This window comes from Lipotes vexillifer, unplaced genomic scaffold (genome assembly GCF_000442215.2).
Source record: "Lipotes vexillifer unplaced genomic scaffold, Lipotes_vexillifer_v1.1 scaffold1678, whole genome shotgun sequence".
In the NCBI taxonomy this organism is placed as follows: domain Eukaryota; kingdom Metazoa; phylum Chordata; class Mammalia; order Artiodactyla; family Lipotidae; genus Lipotes; species Lipotes vexillifer.
The window spans coordinates 111,768-127,144 of NW_006773112.1; the positions used below are offsets into that span (position 1 = coordinate 111,768).

General features: G+C 41.3%; 1 protein-coding gene across 1 annotated transcript in view; it reads left to right on the forward strand.

The window, feature by feature from the left end:
* The first annotated feature begins 5,584 nt into the window (after positions 1 to 5,584).
* ST8SIA4 (ST8 alpha-N-acetyl-neuraminide alpha-2,8-sialyltransferase 4) overlaps positions 5,585 to 15,377 on the forward strand; it is a 102,391-nt gene continuing 92,598 nt past the window's right edge. Inside the window, exons 1-2 of the mRNA XM_007448015.1 lie at positions 5,585 to 6,009; positions 12,432 to 12,563. Coding sequence (XP_007448077.1) covers positions 5,897 to 6,009; positions 12,432 to 12,563 — 245 coding nt within the window. The 5' untranslated portion in view covers positions 5,585 to 5,896. The remainder of the gene's footprint in view (positions 6,010 to 12,431; positions 12,564 to 15,377) is intronic.

The window sequence follows — 15,377 nt, forward strand, 5'->3', positions numbered from 1 at the left end:
TAGCAGCTTTATGATTGGCAAAGCTTGGAAGCAACCAAGATGTCCTTCAGTAGGCATTTGGATAAATAAACTGTGGTACATGCAGATAATGGAATATTCAATGTTAAAAAGAAATGAGCTTTCAAGCCATGAAAAAATATGGAGGAATCTTTAAAGCATATTACTAAGTAAAAGAAGCCACTATGAAAGGGCTACATACTTTATCATTCCAACTATATGTCTTCTAGAAAAGGCAAACCTATAGATACAGTAAAAAGATCAGTGGTTACCTGGAACTGGCTGGGGAGGGGGGCATGAATAGCCAGAGCACAGAGGATTTTTAGGGCAGTGAAACTGCTCTGTATGATATTATAATGGTGGATATTATACCATCATTATATTGGTGGATATCATTGTACATTTGTCAAAGCCCATAGAATATACAATTCCAAGAGTGAACCCTATTGTAAACTACGGACTGTGGGTGACAACGATGCCACTTTCACTGTACTTTCACTGACTTTGACAAACATCAGCTCCATGTTAGGCCCATAGTCCTACCCATCCCCCTTTCCTCAGGGCTAAACTTTTGTCTACTCACAGGGAATGCACCCAAGCCAGATGTGTTCCCTGTCAACTTTTACCCTTGCCTTCACCTGACATGAAAACTGGAAGAATGCCTTTTGCTGATGCAGTTGGTTAATGGTCATGAGACCTCGAGGGGAAGGAAAAACCCCTGGTTCCAGGTCCAGTTCGTGTGGATGTGTTTCTCACTTGGTAGTCAGGTTCTGTTTTTAGCTTTGGCCCCTTTAAATCTCCCTGTACCCATTTTGGTGGTGCTGAATGCAGCTACAATTGTCTCTGGATCATCTGTGTGCCGGATCCTTCCTGCCTGTGTGTAAATTACCCACAATAAGCTTCATAGTTGCACTTTACGGAGTTGCCTGCTTTGTTTTTTGGTCTCAAAGTTCCTTTTCAGTTCCGAGGATATTATTCCATATCTCCACCTCCCAACTGGGTAAGTGTGTAACTTGCTTCTCAATATCACTGTAAACCTAAAACTGCTCTAAAAAATAGCCTATTAAAAAATGTCATGGGCTATTAAAAACCCCACTATGAGATTGCAAGTGTCTATTCATTTCTTTCCAGCTGAAGTTGAGGGCACAGCCAGCAATTAAAACATTATTTACATTAAGTTAAAGGATAAAGTAGCATTTTAAAACCATCTGCCATTACTTGCATTATTTATTCAAAGGGTACTACTATGTAATTGCAGATTTGTGCTGAATAAAGACAAATGTGTTCTCTTTATTGAAGAACTTACAGTCCAACGATAGAATGGAAATTTAGGAACAACTTTAATTTTTCAGGATCATCAAAACAGGCATTCTAATGGAGGGAGGTAAGTCCAAAGACACTTCTGTGGGTAAGACTTTTTACCCAACATATATATTTATAGTTCTTGTACCTAATAGCATATTGAACCAGACTGTCCTCAGTTTGGCCATAGTATTGGTCTATATGTATTTTTAAACTTGGCAAATTGTTATGGATGCATCTTTCATGAATCTAATAATATCAAATAAATGACATTAAATTACACTCTCAAAACTTAATTGTTCAACTCTATGACATAAATCAAGATCCTTTTTGACCCACATTCTAGAGAAATGGAAATAAAAACAAAAATAAACAAATGGGTGGGACCTAATGAAACTTAAAAGCTTTTGCACAGAAAAGGAAACTATAAACAAGATGAAAAGACAACCCTCAGAATGGGAGAAAATCTTTGCAAATGAAGCAACTGACAAAGGATTAATCTCCAAAATTTACAAGCAGCTCATGCCACTCAATATTAAAAAATCAAACAACCCAATCCAAAAATGGGCAGAAGACCTAAATAGACATTTCTCCATAGAAGATATACAGATTGCCAACAAACACATGAAAGGATGCTCAGCATCACTAATCAGAGAAATGCAAATCAAAACTACAATGAGATATCACCTCATACCAGTCAGAATGGCCATCATCAAAAAATCTACAAACAATAAATGCTGGAGAGGGTGTGGAGAAAAGGGAACCCTCTTGCACTGTTGGTGGGGATGTAAATTGATATAGCCACTATGGAGAACAGTATGGAGGTTCCTTAGAAAACTAAAAACAGAACTACCATATGATCCAGCAATCCCACTACTGGGCATATACCCTGAGAAAACCATAATTCAAAAAGAGTCATATACCACAATGTTCACTGCAGCTCTATTTACAATAGTCAGGACATGGAAGCAACCTAAGTGTCCATCATCAGATGAATGGATAAAGAAGATATGGCACAATAATGGAATATTACTAAGCCATAAAAAGAAACAAAACAGTCATTTGCAGTGAGATGGGTGGACCTCGAGACTGTCATACAGAGTGAAGTAAGTCAGAAAGAGAAAAACGAATACCGTATGCTAACACATGTATATGAACTCTAAAAAATAAAAGGTTCTGAAGAACCTAGGGGCAGGACAGGAATAAAGACGCAGATGTAGAGAATGGACTTGAGGACACGGGGAGGGGGAATGGTAAGCTGGGACGAAGTGAGAGAGTGGCATGGACATATATACACTACCAAATGTAAAATAGATAGCTAGTGGGAAGCAGCCGCATGGCACAGGGAGATCAGCTCGGTGCTTTGTGTCCACCTAAAGGGTTGGGATAGGGAGGGTGGGAGGGAGACGCAAGAGGGAGGAGAGATGGGGATAAATGTATATGTATAACTGATTCACTTTGTTATAAGCAGAAACTAACACACCATTGTAAAACAATTATATTCCAATAAAGATGTTAAAAAAAACTTAATTGTTCAAATATGGGAAGGGGAATCTCTTGAGTTCCACTGAACCTTTATCAGTCATTCAGAAGTGTTCACCTCTATGTATCACTAAAATGTGCTATGCTTAACAAATTCAGAAGCAGCAGCATTATACAACTGGAGAGTTCTTTTTTTTTTTCTAGGCATTTAAATCTGTCATGTATTCCTATAACTATTTCTTGGTTTGCTTTAGTTTTGCTGTTGGTGGATTTGTTTTGTTTCATTTGGGCCATGTGAACCGTTTCGCCAAACTTAAAGCTTAATACATGAATTAAACCCACTTTGCTCTTGAAGATTTTCATGTTGCAACTTTCCCATTAGAGAAGACAATTTGACATTGTGGAGCTTTAGATTATTATGATCACACTGAAGACTTAAGTCCACTACTTTCATTTCCCATGTACTGTTCCAACAGTACTGATCTACCCCAAAGCTCCTGCATTTTATTCCTCTCTGTGTATACATACTCTTTCCTGTGCTTGCAGTGTTCTACCCTCCCTCTGCCTGGCTTACCCCTTAGCTTTGCAAACCCCAGTTTTTGTGTGCCCTTTCCTAGGAAACTTACCTTCCTTTCTCCCCAAGACTTAAACGCTCTATCTGCTTCCATCCAGTAGCTTACCCAGATACACGATATGTACTTCAAATGCTGCTGTTAGTTCATGGTGCCATTTTGCAACTTATTTTTATTTATTTATTTTTCACAATCTGTCTCCCTCTGAGTGCGTGATCTTTCAGTCTGGTTAGATGCTGTATTTTATTCATCTCTATGTTCCCATGCCCACATGTATTTTCTGGCCCATAGTAATTGCTTAAGAAATGTTGGATGAATTTAATTAAGTGATACATATTACTCCATCAGCAGCAGCAGGTAATGTTTTATTTGAAATCCAGAATATATTTGTTTACTGCTTAAAAATCAAAAGTTAACCTAGAGAAATTAGCATCCTAACCATGCAGTGCCCACCCCCTCTGCACCCCCCAGTACCCTTTTCACTTAAATTAGAAGCTGTTTTATTCTTGCAGTTTCTGCTAATTGAGAAGGCAGTGTGATTGAGCTGCATTAATGCAAGTGGGATTTGCCTAGACATCAATAAACTCGAAACGCTCCCGGTAGGCCACTTGTAGTGTCGATAAAGGTTCATAATTACTTGCTCCTTTGAGTATTTTAGACCCAACCTCCTATTCGCTCTGCTGTGAGCAGAGACCTGAGAGGTTCTTAACTTTCTACATCTTAGGGGAAGAATGGCAAACATTGCCAGGGCTCTCGGGTTTTCAAGCAAAGGTGTTGACTGTTATCCTTGTTATTTTAAGCTGTCAAGGGACTGGAAATCGGAACAGCCACTCTTGTGCCCCTCCAGCAGAGGACTGGGGGTGAACCTCACCGTTTCTGGGTTTAGGAAGGTGTAAACCCCAGGGGCCAAGAGTGGATGACAGCTGGAGACAGCGCTCAAACTGAAAGAACAAGAAAATGAATTGAGAGGCTCTGGGGGTAGGGGTGGAGGTGAAGAGCTTGGGACCCGCTCAAATAGATGGGGGAAATCCTGGCTTCCAGGCACTATGTCACCCGAGGAGTGGCTCCTGATCCACCTCCACCACCCTTCAGTAAAAGCCAAGCCAAGGCATGGTAAAACCTGAGTTGCAAGCTTCTCTCTGGGTGAGGGCAGAGATCCAAGACTTGGAGAAGGACTCTGAAGACTAGAACCTAGGATGGGAAAAGTGCCCCTGCCACACAATACAATAGAAGTAAAAACAAAGAGTAAAGGGGAGGGGAGGGTGAAAATCAGGCTAAATGCACATTACTAAGACTTTCAGAGAAAAGCTGGCTCTTCCATTTTTTTCCTTCTTTTCTTCCTTCCTCTCTTCATTTCTTTTCTCCTTCCTTGTGTGTGTGTGTGTGTTGTGTGTGTGTATAGGTGTACTTGCATTTGAAAAGGAGGTCCTACTTTTCTCAGAATCCTGTCTCTCAGCAGGGAAGTCCAAGAGGGATTGGAGTTTCCTTGACTCCTGCGTGAGGAGTTTCCAAATGTCAATGAACGAGTCACATAAATATCCATGAAGTTCCTAATGACACCTCTGTCATCAGTTTCCTGCAGAATCCTGAGTCGGGGTCGTCATCCACCACCCACGCTGAGTGGGCGATCGGCTGATCTGCTCGCGTGTGTATTTGTACTTTCCGGATTGAGCGGTGCACTGAATATAAACTCCTTCCCCCTCCCTCCCCGCATTCACTCCACTTAAGAGGGCGTGCGTTTGTGTGTGCGCGCGCGCGTGTGTGTGCGCGCGCGCGCGCGAGTATATTTAGCAAAGACGCTTGGAAGAAAGTACCCCTCTTGCTACCCACCACCAGCTCTATCCGATAGAGCAGGCGTCTCCGATCTGTCCCCAGCTGAGGTGTCCTCTCCACGCTGATGCGGACTATCTCGGTGCTTCCTTGTCCACAGAGCTAACGCTTTGGTGTCCCGAGAGGGCGACCTGACTTCTTAGTGCGCTGCTCTCTTCCCACGGTGTGCGAGCACTGGTGCGTGCGTGTGTGTGTGCGTGTATGTATACACGACTGTGAGCTTGTGAGCTTCCTCTCTCTGCACGGTTCAGGCAAGGCCGGCGACGTTACTCTCCAAGCAGCCGCCAGCCACGAAAGGCAACAGCAGCCTCCGCCCCTGAGTCCCGTGATTGGCTGGTTTTGTTCATCATTTCCATGCTAGGAAAAGGGAAGGGCCAGTGACGCCCCCGAACCCGGCTGCAGAAGCGGCCGCCACCTCCAATGTACAAGGTGTCTCTTCGGAAAAAAACCTGAGCCCCAGGGAGGCGGCGAGGAGCGACCGGGTTAGGGCTGGCGGGAACCGCGAGAGAGTGCGCTGGGCAGCGCTCGAGGACCAGCGGGAGCTTGGCCGCCGAGGACCCTCGAGACCTGCTTCTGAGATCCCAGCTCCACGCTCTCCTCGCATTTTACAGATCCTCCCCCCCTCCCTGCGACTACATCTCCCCAAAACGGAGCCTTTATATGAAAAGAAGGTGAGGGAGCTGGGGCAACCAGGACTTTCCCGGGCACCCAAGATGCGCTCCATTAGGAAGAGGTGGACGATCTGCACGATAAGTCTGCTCCTGATCTTTTATAAAACAAAAGAAATAGCAAGAACTGAGGAGCACCAGGAGACGCAACTCATCGGGTAAATGCAAAGCTTCATTTTAGGATATGATAAAAAGTCAAGCCATAAATGAAATGTGAATATAGACGACAGAGTGAGGGTTGGGGTAGTATTTGTGTTGGTGTCAGCTTGTGAGTGTTTAGTCTCGTGAATTAAATGACAAAGGCTGTTGTTGAGGTGTGTGTGATTCTCTACAGCGGGTTCTCAGTACGAGTTCAACTTGCCCTGTGCGGTGACAGTGACAGTTGTGTTGGTGCTGGGGCTCGCACGCCAAAGAAGTCACTGCAGAAGTGTCAACAAAGAATGGGTGCCCTTGTCCTTTTAGTCCCAGGGCAGAACTCAATCTAGATGTCTTTATTCACCATCTGGTTGCCCTTCCTTCTTTCTCTGCCCTATCACTCTAGGGAGGTACTAGAGAAAGCTGGCTTCCTGAAAGGCTGAAGTTAAAGCTCAGAAAGCAGGAAATGTGTCTCCTCTGTTTCTTTACAATTCTTTGTTGTCGGGTAGATCTGTGTATCATAATTTGATTAGAAACTCCAGGTCAACCAACTATACTTCCTTATTTGCTGTCCGTGGGTAAAACCCATGGGCGTCATGGTTACAGTTTTGGAAACTGGGTGCTGTAGCTCCACACAGACTATATTTCTGCTCTTTAGTTTCTCTAGATGAGTTCAGAATCTTCCTCCACCCCAGTAAGTTCTCTAAATATCACACTTCCTTCCTCCCTCCCCTCTGGCCTCTGTGTCTTTGAAGTTTACCCAGGAGGTGGTGGCAACTTTGTGTTGCTTACATAGCTTGGAAGCGTTTTCTGAGGATGTGAACCTGGTTGTCAACTCTGTTCAAAGTCCTGTTTCGGAAATCCTGCCTCATCCGGAGGCGTCTGCTATCGCTATCGGAAACTCCACACTGGCAGAGATGCCAGCCTGGTTTTTATTTTCCCTAAGATTTATGAAAACCAAGATAGAACCCTTGCCGTTGGGGCGGGCGGGGTCGGGGGTGGGCGGTGGACAGGACTGCTAAAACGTGTGCGCGCGTGCACACACACACAAACTTAATGCACTCCGTTACTTAATATTCCTGCTCCTCCCTAAGTAATGAGAATTTAAGTCAGCAAGACGCCGGCTTAAATTTACAGAAGAAATTGTTATTTTATAGAAAATTAACATAGAAGTACAGTCGAAAGGGACTGGAAGAGAATGAAAAAGCTAATAAGGGATGGGCTGGCTGATTGTTATTCATCAACAAATCTCTAAATGGTCTATGTTGGGGGGAAAAACGCCGAACTGTATGGTGTTAACACACGGAGTGGGTGGGTTGAAAATTCAGCCTAGATCGATTGTCAGAAAAGAAGGACTCTGGGCGGGGGTGTGCGCACCCCCGGTAGAGACCTGTGCTTCCCAGGCAGACAAAGGGGTCTTCAGGAAGGTGGTGAACCGGCGCGTGGGGTAGAGGCGGAGGCTGGGGCGTGGGGGTCGAGGCTCTTTGTTCCCTTCCCGGCTGGTGGGCTCCGAAGATATGCCTGAGCCCAGACAAAGCGGCCAAGCCTCGCCAGGACTCTGAGGTTCGGGCCCTTGGCTGGCAACCCTGGGGAGCGAGAGTGGGAGGGACGAGGCAGGCGAGAGGAGGCGCCACACGCCACCCAGGCGTCCTCTCCGGGCCTCCCTTAGCCGCCGGCAGGAAGGAGGAGCATATCCCGAGTACTCCGGGTCAAATAACCGACCTGGGATGCGCCTCATTTCCCGGGCGACGTTCCTCCCGTGGCCTTTCCTGGACGCCGCCGGCCGGTGGGCGCTGCCCAGGGCGCCGAGGAGGTGTAGGAGGCAGGCGCAGGCAGGGGCGCGGCGGTCGGGCCAGCGGGGGGTGAGGGGATTCTCTAGCACCGTTTTCGGGCTGAGCCTGCTTTCCCTGCTCCTTCGAGATTGCGCGGGGCGGGCGCGGGTTCATCAAACAGAAGTGCGCGGCGAAGCAACTGCTGCTCCGCGAGAGCTGGCCGCGAGGGTGGAAGAATGAGTGAGGAGACGCGGAAGCCTTTACTGCAGGAATCAGGCCCCCTTTAAAAATAAAAATAATAATAATTGCTGCTCAGTCGGCAACCGGGCTCCTCCTTCCTAATTAAATCCCGCAATTACGGCCGTGCAGGGCGAGACAGCGCGCGTCTCCCGGTGCCCCGCAGCGTCGGGGCTGCCGCCGCCAGCTCTTCCCTGAGCCCTTGGGGTTGGCGCTGCCGGGGGCAACGTGAGGACAGCGAGTTCCCCCTGAGCGCTGTTTCGCTTTTCCCTCACATGAAACGTTCAGAGGAAAAGCTTGTGATACCAGTTTATAGTTTCGTTTCAACTCCAGAATAGTGCTTCTGGTGGAGGAGTTGACTCATCAAACGGCCTTCTTCTTGACTCTCTTTCTACCCAAGCCACGTGGAGGGACTTGTTTTGAGATGAGTAATCTAGAGTGGCGGTTTGGCCTCAGAACCCAGGCCAGTAATCAGCAGTGAGGTAAACGGCAGTCCCTGACCTTTTGGGGGACACTGCGTGCCTTGCCAGTGGGCAGCGGATTCGATTCTTAGAACATCCTCCTAGATTCATATTTAGCTTCCGTGCTACCATTTTGCAATAGGCAGCACTTTCTTTATCTATTCGACCTGCCTCCGTTTTAACACTGGAGGTCCCATCTAGAGTCAGTGTAACAAGGTTCTTGTATGCAATATGGGGCAGTCATTCCACAGAGAAGGAAAAAGAACAGCAGCCCAGCTTTCCTACCAACCATCCGCATTCTCGTATCTCCAGAGGAATACTAGCAGCATGTTTGTAATAAGGAATGATTGGAGAATAGGTCAAGTAATAATTGGACATTTAAAACTGTTTCCTTCGAAGCTAACCTATCAATTGCCTGGTCTGTTGACTAGTGAAGTTTAACTGAAAGGGCATTAGGGATATGAAGTGGTCTATTCTTAATTGATATTTTTTTCTTAATGGGAAAAATGGCACTTGCCTCACAATTGGCCTGTAATTTTACTGGCTCTGTGTGCTCTTTGGTATAATTAGAAATATGTTAACTTAAGGGTCCTACAGGTAAAAATATGTGGGTATATGCATTTAATGAAATAATGTATTTGAAAGTGTAACAAACTTTAATACCAAATAGACATTTGCTTTGATTATTATTCCTTAAAACTTGCTACATACTGTTTTCCTGGGTGACTTTAAATGACACTTTAACTTAATTTTCTTACTATCTACAGATTTCCTTCTTAATGTGACTGTGTACTTTAGGTTGTCTCACTAGATGATCAGCAGTATTAGTTCTGAAACTTATGATAGAGGTGACAGTGGAGATAAGCATTCATACTTAGAGTATTATCACTGTTAGCAATTTAGTTCCAGCTTGTTCTAGGGTGGAACACACTCTTGTAACTCAGGAAGCCAGAATCTGCATGTTACTTCATATGTTATATTTGGAATTCTACTAAAAGCCATAGGCTGTAAGTTAAGGTAATACATCGCATCTTTATTTTTAGTTGTTTGGCACTTAGGGAATGAAAACACGAAATTGCCTACTGTTTGTGTTCAGGCTTAATTTGATGCAAGTTCTTTTCATTTAAATGACTTAAATTTTTATATTAAAGAGAAAATTTAACGTAAGGGAACACATTCATTCCAAAGCCAAGTCAAGAAGTGCTTACAGTGGGGTTCATTGCAGGGCTTTTGGGGACCTAATTTCATGAACGAAAATTAATCTTGTGTGTTATGTACTGCAGAATTAATAGAATAAATTGTAGTGATGCCTGGCAACTCATATTTCAAAGAAAAATATTTGTAAAGACTAGTAATATAACTGCTGATTAGCTTCTGTCACTGGTATCCCATAGATGACCATCTAACTGGGTTTTTCTTATTAGCTCGATATAAGCAGGGATACTTTATAGTATATATTGCTTTATTTCTTTTATATGTTGTGTAATTATCCCTTTAGAAGTACGTGTTGAATCTTCCTGTATACAGCCCCATCCGAGAAATGTTTTCAGTGCAGCTGTTTAGCACTCGTTTCTGATCTGGGAAGAGAAACTACTAGGGGGTGGCAACATCCTTCATGCCTTGCATTCACAGGAAGGAAAAGCCTATTCCAGACCGAGTACTGCCAAGGTCACAAGCAGAAAAACCCCTTGGGACTCATTTAACCTTATACAAAGAAATTTGCTCCAGAGCCTCAGGCAGCCTGGCAGCCTGGCCTTCTCACACATGAATTCCATTGACTTCAAGAAGTGTGACTAGTTGTAAGCTATTTTCATTCAAAATTCTTTCCAGTGGTAAAAGTCTGAAATTTGACTTATCACCAGTTCAATGAAAACAGTTCAAAGAGCAGAGTAATGTGGTAGCATTTCATTAATATAAAACTGATTTAAACTTTTAAAGCACTTTTTTTAAATCTTAGAGGTTCTGAAAAGCCTCCATACAATATCATAGCAATCATTCTGCCTTACAAAAATGTATCTTTATCTACCTGTCAGTAAAGCAATCTCCCACAGGTATTTAAAATGCCAGCTTACTTCTTCTGTAAAAGTTTATTGGTGGAGAAAATAATTATTTTAATTGTAGCAATCTGTGGTTAGAAAAAGATGTTATTGACAGGACAGTTAGTTATTAACAAGATGAAGATGGGGAAGGTCCCTACCCCTAGAAATGGTGAGAGTTTGTGTCCATACTCTTGAAGGCGTATCTCCAAAAGTGTGAAGGTTAGCTCTGTATATCCACATTTTCATTCATATGTAATAGTTATTATCATTAGACGTGTAATATAAAAATTGAATCGGGGCTACTGAGTAGTAATTGCACCCTATGTTTCCTTGCATCCTAAATGACCTCTATAAAATGACTATGATTGGCCATGCATAGGCATGCAAGTGTATCATTTTCATCAGTAGGACAGTTTAAAATATTAATTTTTATAGAGTTCTAAATTTCACAGGGAGTAGTTGCATTTGATGCTTTGAGTTGCTTCAAATTGGAACTACATGTTTAAAAAAGAATGCAAACCAAAATACCAAACTATCAGCCTCCAATTACAGAATTCATCTAGCAGCTGTTGCACAGGCAATGTTTCCATTGATAGTAGGGGAGGATTGCCTACATAATAAACACAGATTTAGACTTTGTGACTGAGCAAATAATCGTGTTACTTTTTTTTAAATTTTCCGTACGCGGGCCTCTCACTGTTGTGGCCTCTCCCGTTGCTGAGCACAGGCTCCGGACGTACAGGCTCAGCGGCCATGGCTCACGGGCCCAGCCGCTCCGCGGCATGTGGGATCTTCCCGGACCGGGGCACGAACCCACGTCCCCTGCATTGGCAGGCGAACTCTCAACCACTGTGCCACCAGGGAAGCCCTAGTCATGTTACTTTCTAACTATGTTTTTGAGATTCTAAAAAACTGAGGTGACATGTAATGAAATACAGATATTGAAAGGGCTATGCCTAGAGAGGTGGCTTTTTTATTCTCTGAATCCGGGTGTACATGTATAAAGTACCAAGGAATAGTCTACTGAACAATGAAGAGGTTCATCTATAAAGGTCCTAATGATATAAATGCGATCATAGGTGTCTGTCACCTACCACCAACACCCCTGCTAGTAGCATGCAGCATGATATACTTGCCTGTTGCTATTAACTGGTGGGGATAGCATAGTTAATTATTTGATATAACAGAAAATACCAGTAATAATGGCTACTGAATGAGTTTTCCCACATTGCTATCTCTATCTCCCCACCACCAACTTATCAGGGAAGCATCTCATTGTAGAGATGTTTTGAGACCGATGTAATTTTAGAATTAGCACTTCAATTGTGCTTTATAAATTACTTTCACGTGCAGAGCTCCACTTCTCACAAAGTCAAAGCATATTAGATAATGTTTTTGCAATTTTCAAGGTAAGGTAAGAAAGAGAATATTGTCAAAGGACATATGGGCTAGCAAGTGATAGAATCACAAACATGCCCAGATCACCTGATATTCAAAGTCTTCTTACTCCAAAACAAAAGCTCTTTCCATTATGTCTGTATGTCTTCTGTGACAATCTTGGGAGTCACAGTTACACAGATGCAGGAGAATTGGCCAAACATCCTGTCTCTATTGTTAAACACAGCAGGGGAGGGAGGGGCTAAAGGGGAACAGAACTTCGATGAGAATTTTTTCCTGAAATACTACAAAGGTCTTTTCTTTATATAAAAATAGTTTTATTTCAAAAATAATAAGTAAAATAATAAGTGTAAATGATTCTCCTGATAAAGTCATATTCACCTTTTATAATACCTTTCATCATGCTTACACCTCTTCTAACAGGTAGAAAAAGTTGTATCTACAAGTTGTCACCAGTAATCTAAATCAAATTATGTATTATGCTGTTTATACAAAATGCTTCTTACTTTCACAAAGCTGGCATTGTGATTTGTTTCAGAGATGGTGAGCTGTGCTTGAGTCGATCGCTTGTCAATAGTTCGGATAAAATCATTCGAAAGTCTGGCTCTTCAGTCTTCCAGCATTCTGTAGAAGGTTGGAAAATCAATTCCTCTTTGGTCCTAGAGATAAGGTGAGTTTCTTTAATAAGGCATAATAAATTTCATATCATGTTCTAGAATACATTGGGCTTGGCAAACTTATATTGAATGCTTGATTTATAGTTTGAGTATGAATACTTCAGTAAGAGTGAACAGGCTTTTAATGTTTCTCACTGAAGGATGTGAAACTATAAAACTGAAATCATTATACAGCCAGAAATATAAGGATGAATATGTGAGTTTTTAATATACTGTCTTTATACTAATGAAATAAAATGTTCGACAGAATCCTAATGTTTAACACACTTTTCTTTATTACTCAGGATGGACGTATATTTTGAGAATTATCTTTAACTTCTCTAAAGTCTTCATACTGATCTTGTGTTTTCTCACACTGGATATAAGTCGAGCCTATTCAACTGCCATTTAGCCAACAATTATAAATAAATTTGACTTATTCTATGAAGGGGTATTTCTATGTGTGCTCTTGTAATAAAAGTCTCAATAATTATACCCTAAATAGGTAACAATTAGCAAATAAGGCTTCTAGAGTACAGGTTTATTCTCTGTAAGATTCTGGTATTTTCACTTGGATAAGCTCTTGAAATCAAACTCAGTGCCTACATATATCCATTATATCTTGTTTTCTTCAATTATAATTCTCTAATAAGAAAGTTAGGGCCAGACCTTCCTAATTATGGAGGAAGCAAGCAGATCATTTTCTCTATAGTTACGTTGCTGTATTGGTTGGTATGTTTAAATCAGCATTTCAGTAAATCGGGACTCTGTAAAAAAGTTCAAGAGAACAACCGTCCTTTACATAATAAAATCATTGCATTTTTCTAGTATTGGCAAAATGCTAATTACTCCATGATTGGATATGAACACACAGATTTTGTAAGAGTAGGTTAGTGGTTATGAGGGTAAGCTGCTGATCTGCTGGGGTTTCTACCTCCTCACTTCTTGGATCACACGTACGTATAATGTAGATTATAAGCCCCTTTAAGGAAGAGTCTACTACCTTCATCTTTAGAGTACGCATCGCAATTCATAGAATGCATTGCAGCAGAGGCACTCACTACATGTTGAAATATAGTTGAAAGAATGTCTGGAAATTAAAAAGTAATGGGTGCCATGGAAATGCAGGAATGGTTAGACTACTTTGTTTTAAAGCTTTCAAAGTGACTGGAATGGAGACAGGAATCAAACCATGGCAATGTCAAGTGGTGTATGTTTGGCTGTTTTTATTTAGGGTGAACTTTGTGTATTTGTAGGCAGAGTGCAAGAACAGTGAGATGAGTAGTGTGTGATGTAGTACAACTCTGACAGAGTTTATAAATTGGTGTCTTCTGTGTAGAATATGTTCAGCAAGCAATATTTATTTCAACTGGGTAAAAAGAAACTTAAAGCAGTACTAAAAAATTAGCAGATTCCTTATAAAAGTACAGATTTTCATATACTCTTAAGAAATTTAAAAATGTGACAACTCTGTACCTGTGTTCCTCCTGAGAACTCTTTGGCTGAAGCCAACACTAACCACGAGCTCTCCAATTTGACAGTTTTACACCTGGAGCTCCCTTTTCTCATGATACCTACCTAGTGTCTTCCTCACTAACTCATACTCCTATACCCACATTTGAATTTAGAAACCCTGTAAGAGATGAGATAATGATGAGGAAAAAGCTGCAGGATATGGAACTAGATGGGGCCATAAATACAGTGTGGTTAAGTTTAGCACAGAGTAAGGATTTATGTTTCTTAGAAGTAGATTGGAAAGAGAGAAATATGGGTGATTAAAAAAGAAAATATTTGATCTCTGAGGATGCCTAGAAAGAGAACTTTCAAGTTTGAATGATTTGGCAAGAAAGGTGTCAATTATGTAAGGCTCTGTAGACCAGGTAAAGGAAAGTAATGGAAGAAAGTAAAGTAAAATAAATTGTAACAGTTTAATATATCTAGCCATTGCTAAATAATATATCAGATAAAGTCTAATAAATAAATTAAATACATAATTAACAATAGTTTAATCAATATATCTGGCCATGCCTTCCTAGTATCTATGAAAACATGAATACTATAGATGTGCATGAGGCTATATCTATTGCTATTTTTAAGATATTCAAGCTAAGGGTATTTAACATAAATTGACCCAAGCAATTTATTATTGCAACTTTATAAATTAATGAGGGTTGCATTCATATCTTTGAGGGTGATTTATTTTCAATTATAACAGCTAATAATATGAATGAAATGTTAGTACTCTTCATATGGTTCTCCTTAACAGATAAGTAAACAATAAAACAGTGAGCAATATTGAATAAGACATACAAAGTTGTCACTTCCTTACAAGGAAATAATAATTTGTAAAACCATTACTGTACAATGTACAAACAGTTCATAAAAATTATAATTGCCTATAGCTGTAGTGACTAGTAAGTATCAATCAATTTGACACCTATAATAAAAAATTTAGAATATAAAAATACCTGATTATTGGCTTAGCTTTCTTTTTAAGTCATACTTGAAACTAATCTTAAAGTATTTTGGTTATTTTCCTTTGTTTTTTCCCCACATCTATAGCATTTATGAAGAACCACATTATTTTGTGTCTATGAGTGGGTGTGGGCATATTGTACAAGTGTTTTCAAAATTCTACTTTGAAGCTTTTGATTAAGATGTTACAACTAATCATTTTTGATCTTACATGATTGAACTATGCTTACAAATCTTTCTCATTTAAAAAATCTCATTAAACTTAATAATGCACTTGTGATATTCCTAATAAATTATTTATCTATTTGCATTAAAATGTGAAACAGTCACTGAAGATAAATTGTTTTTCCCTA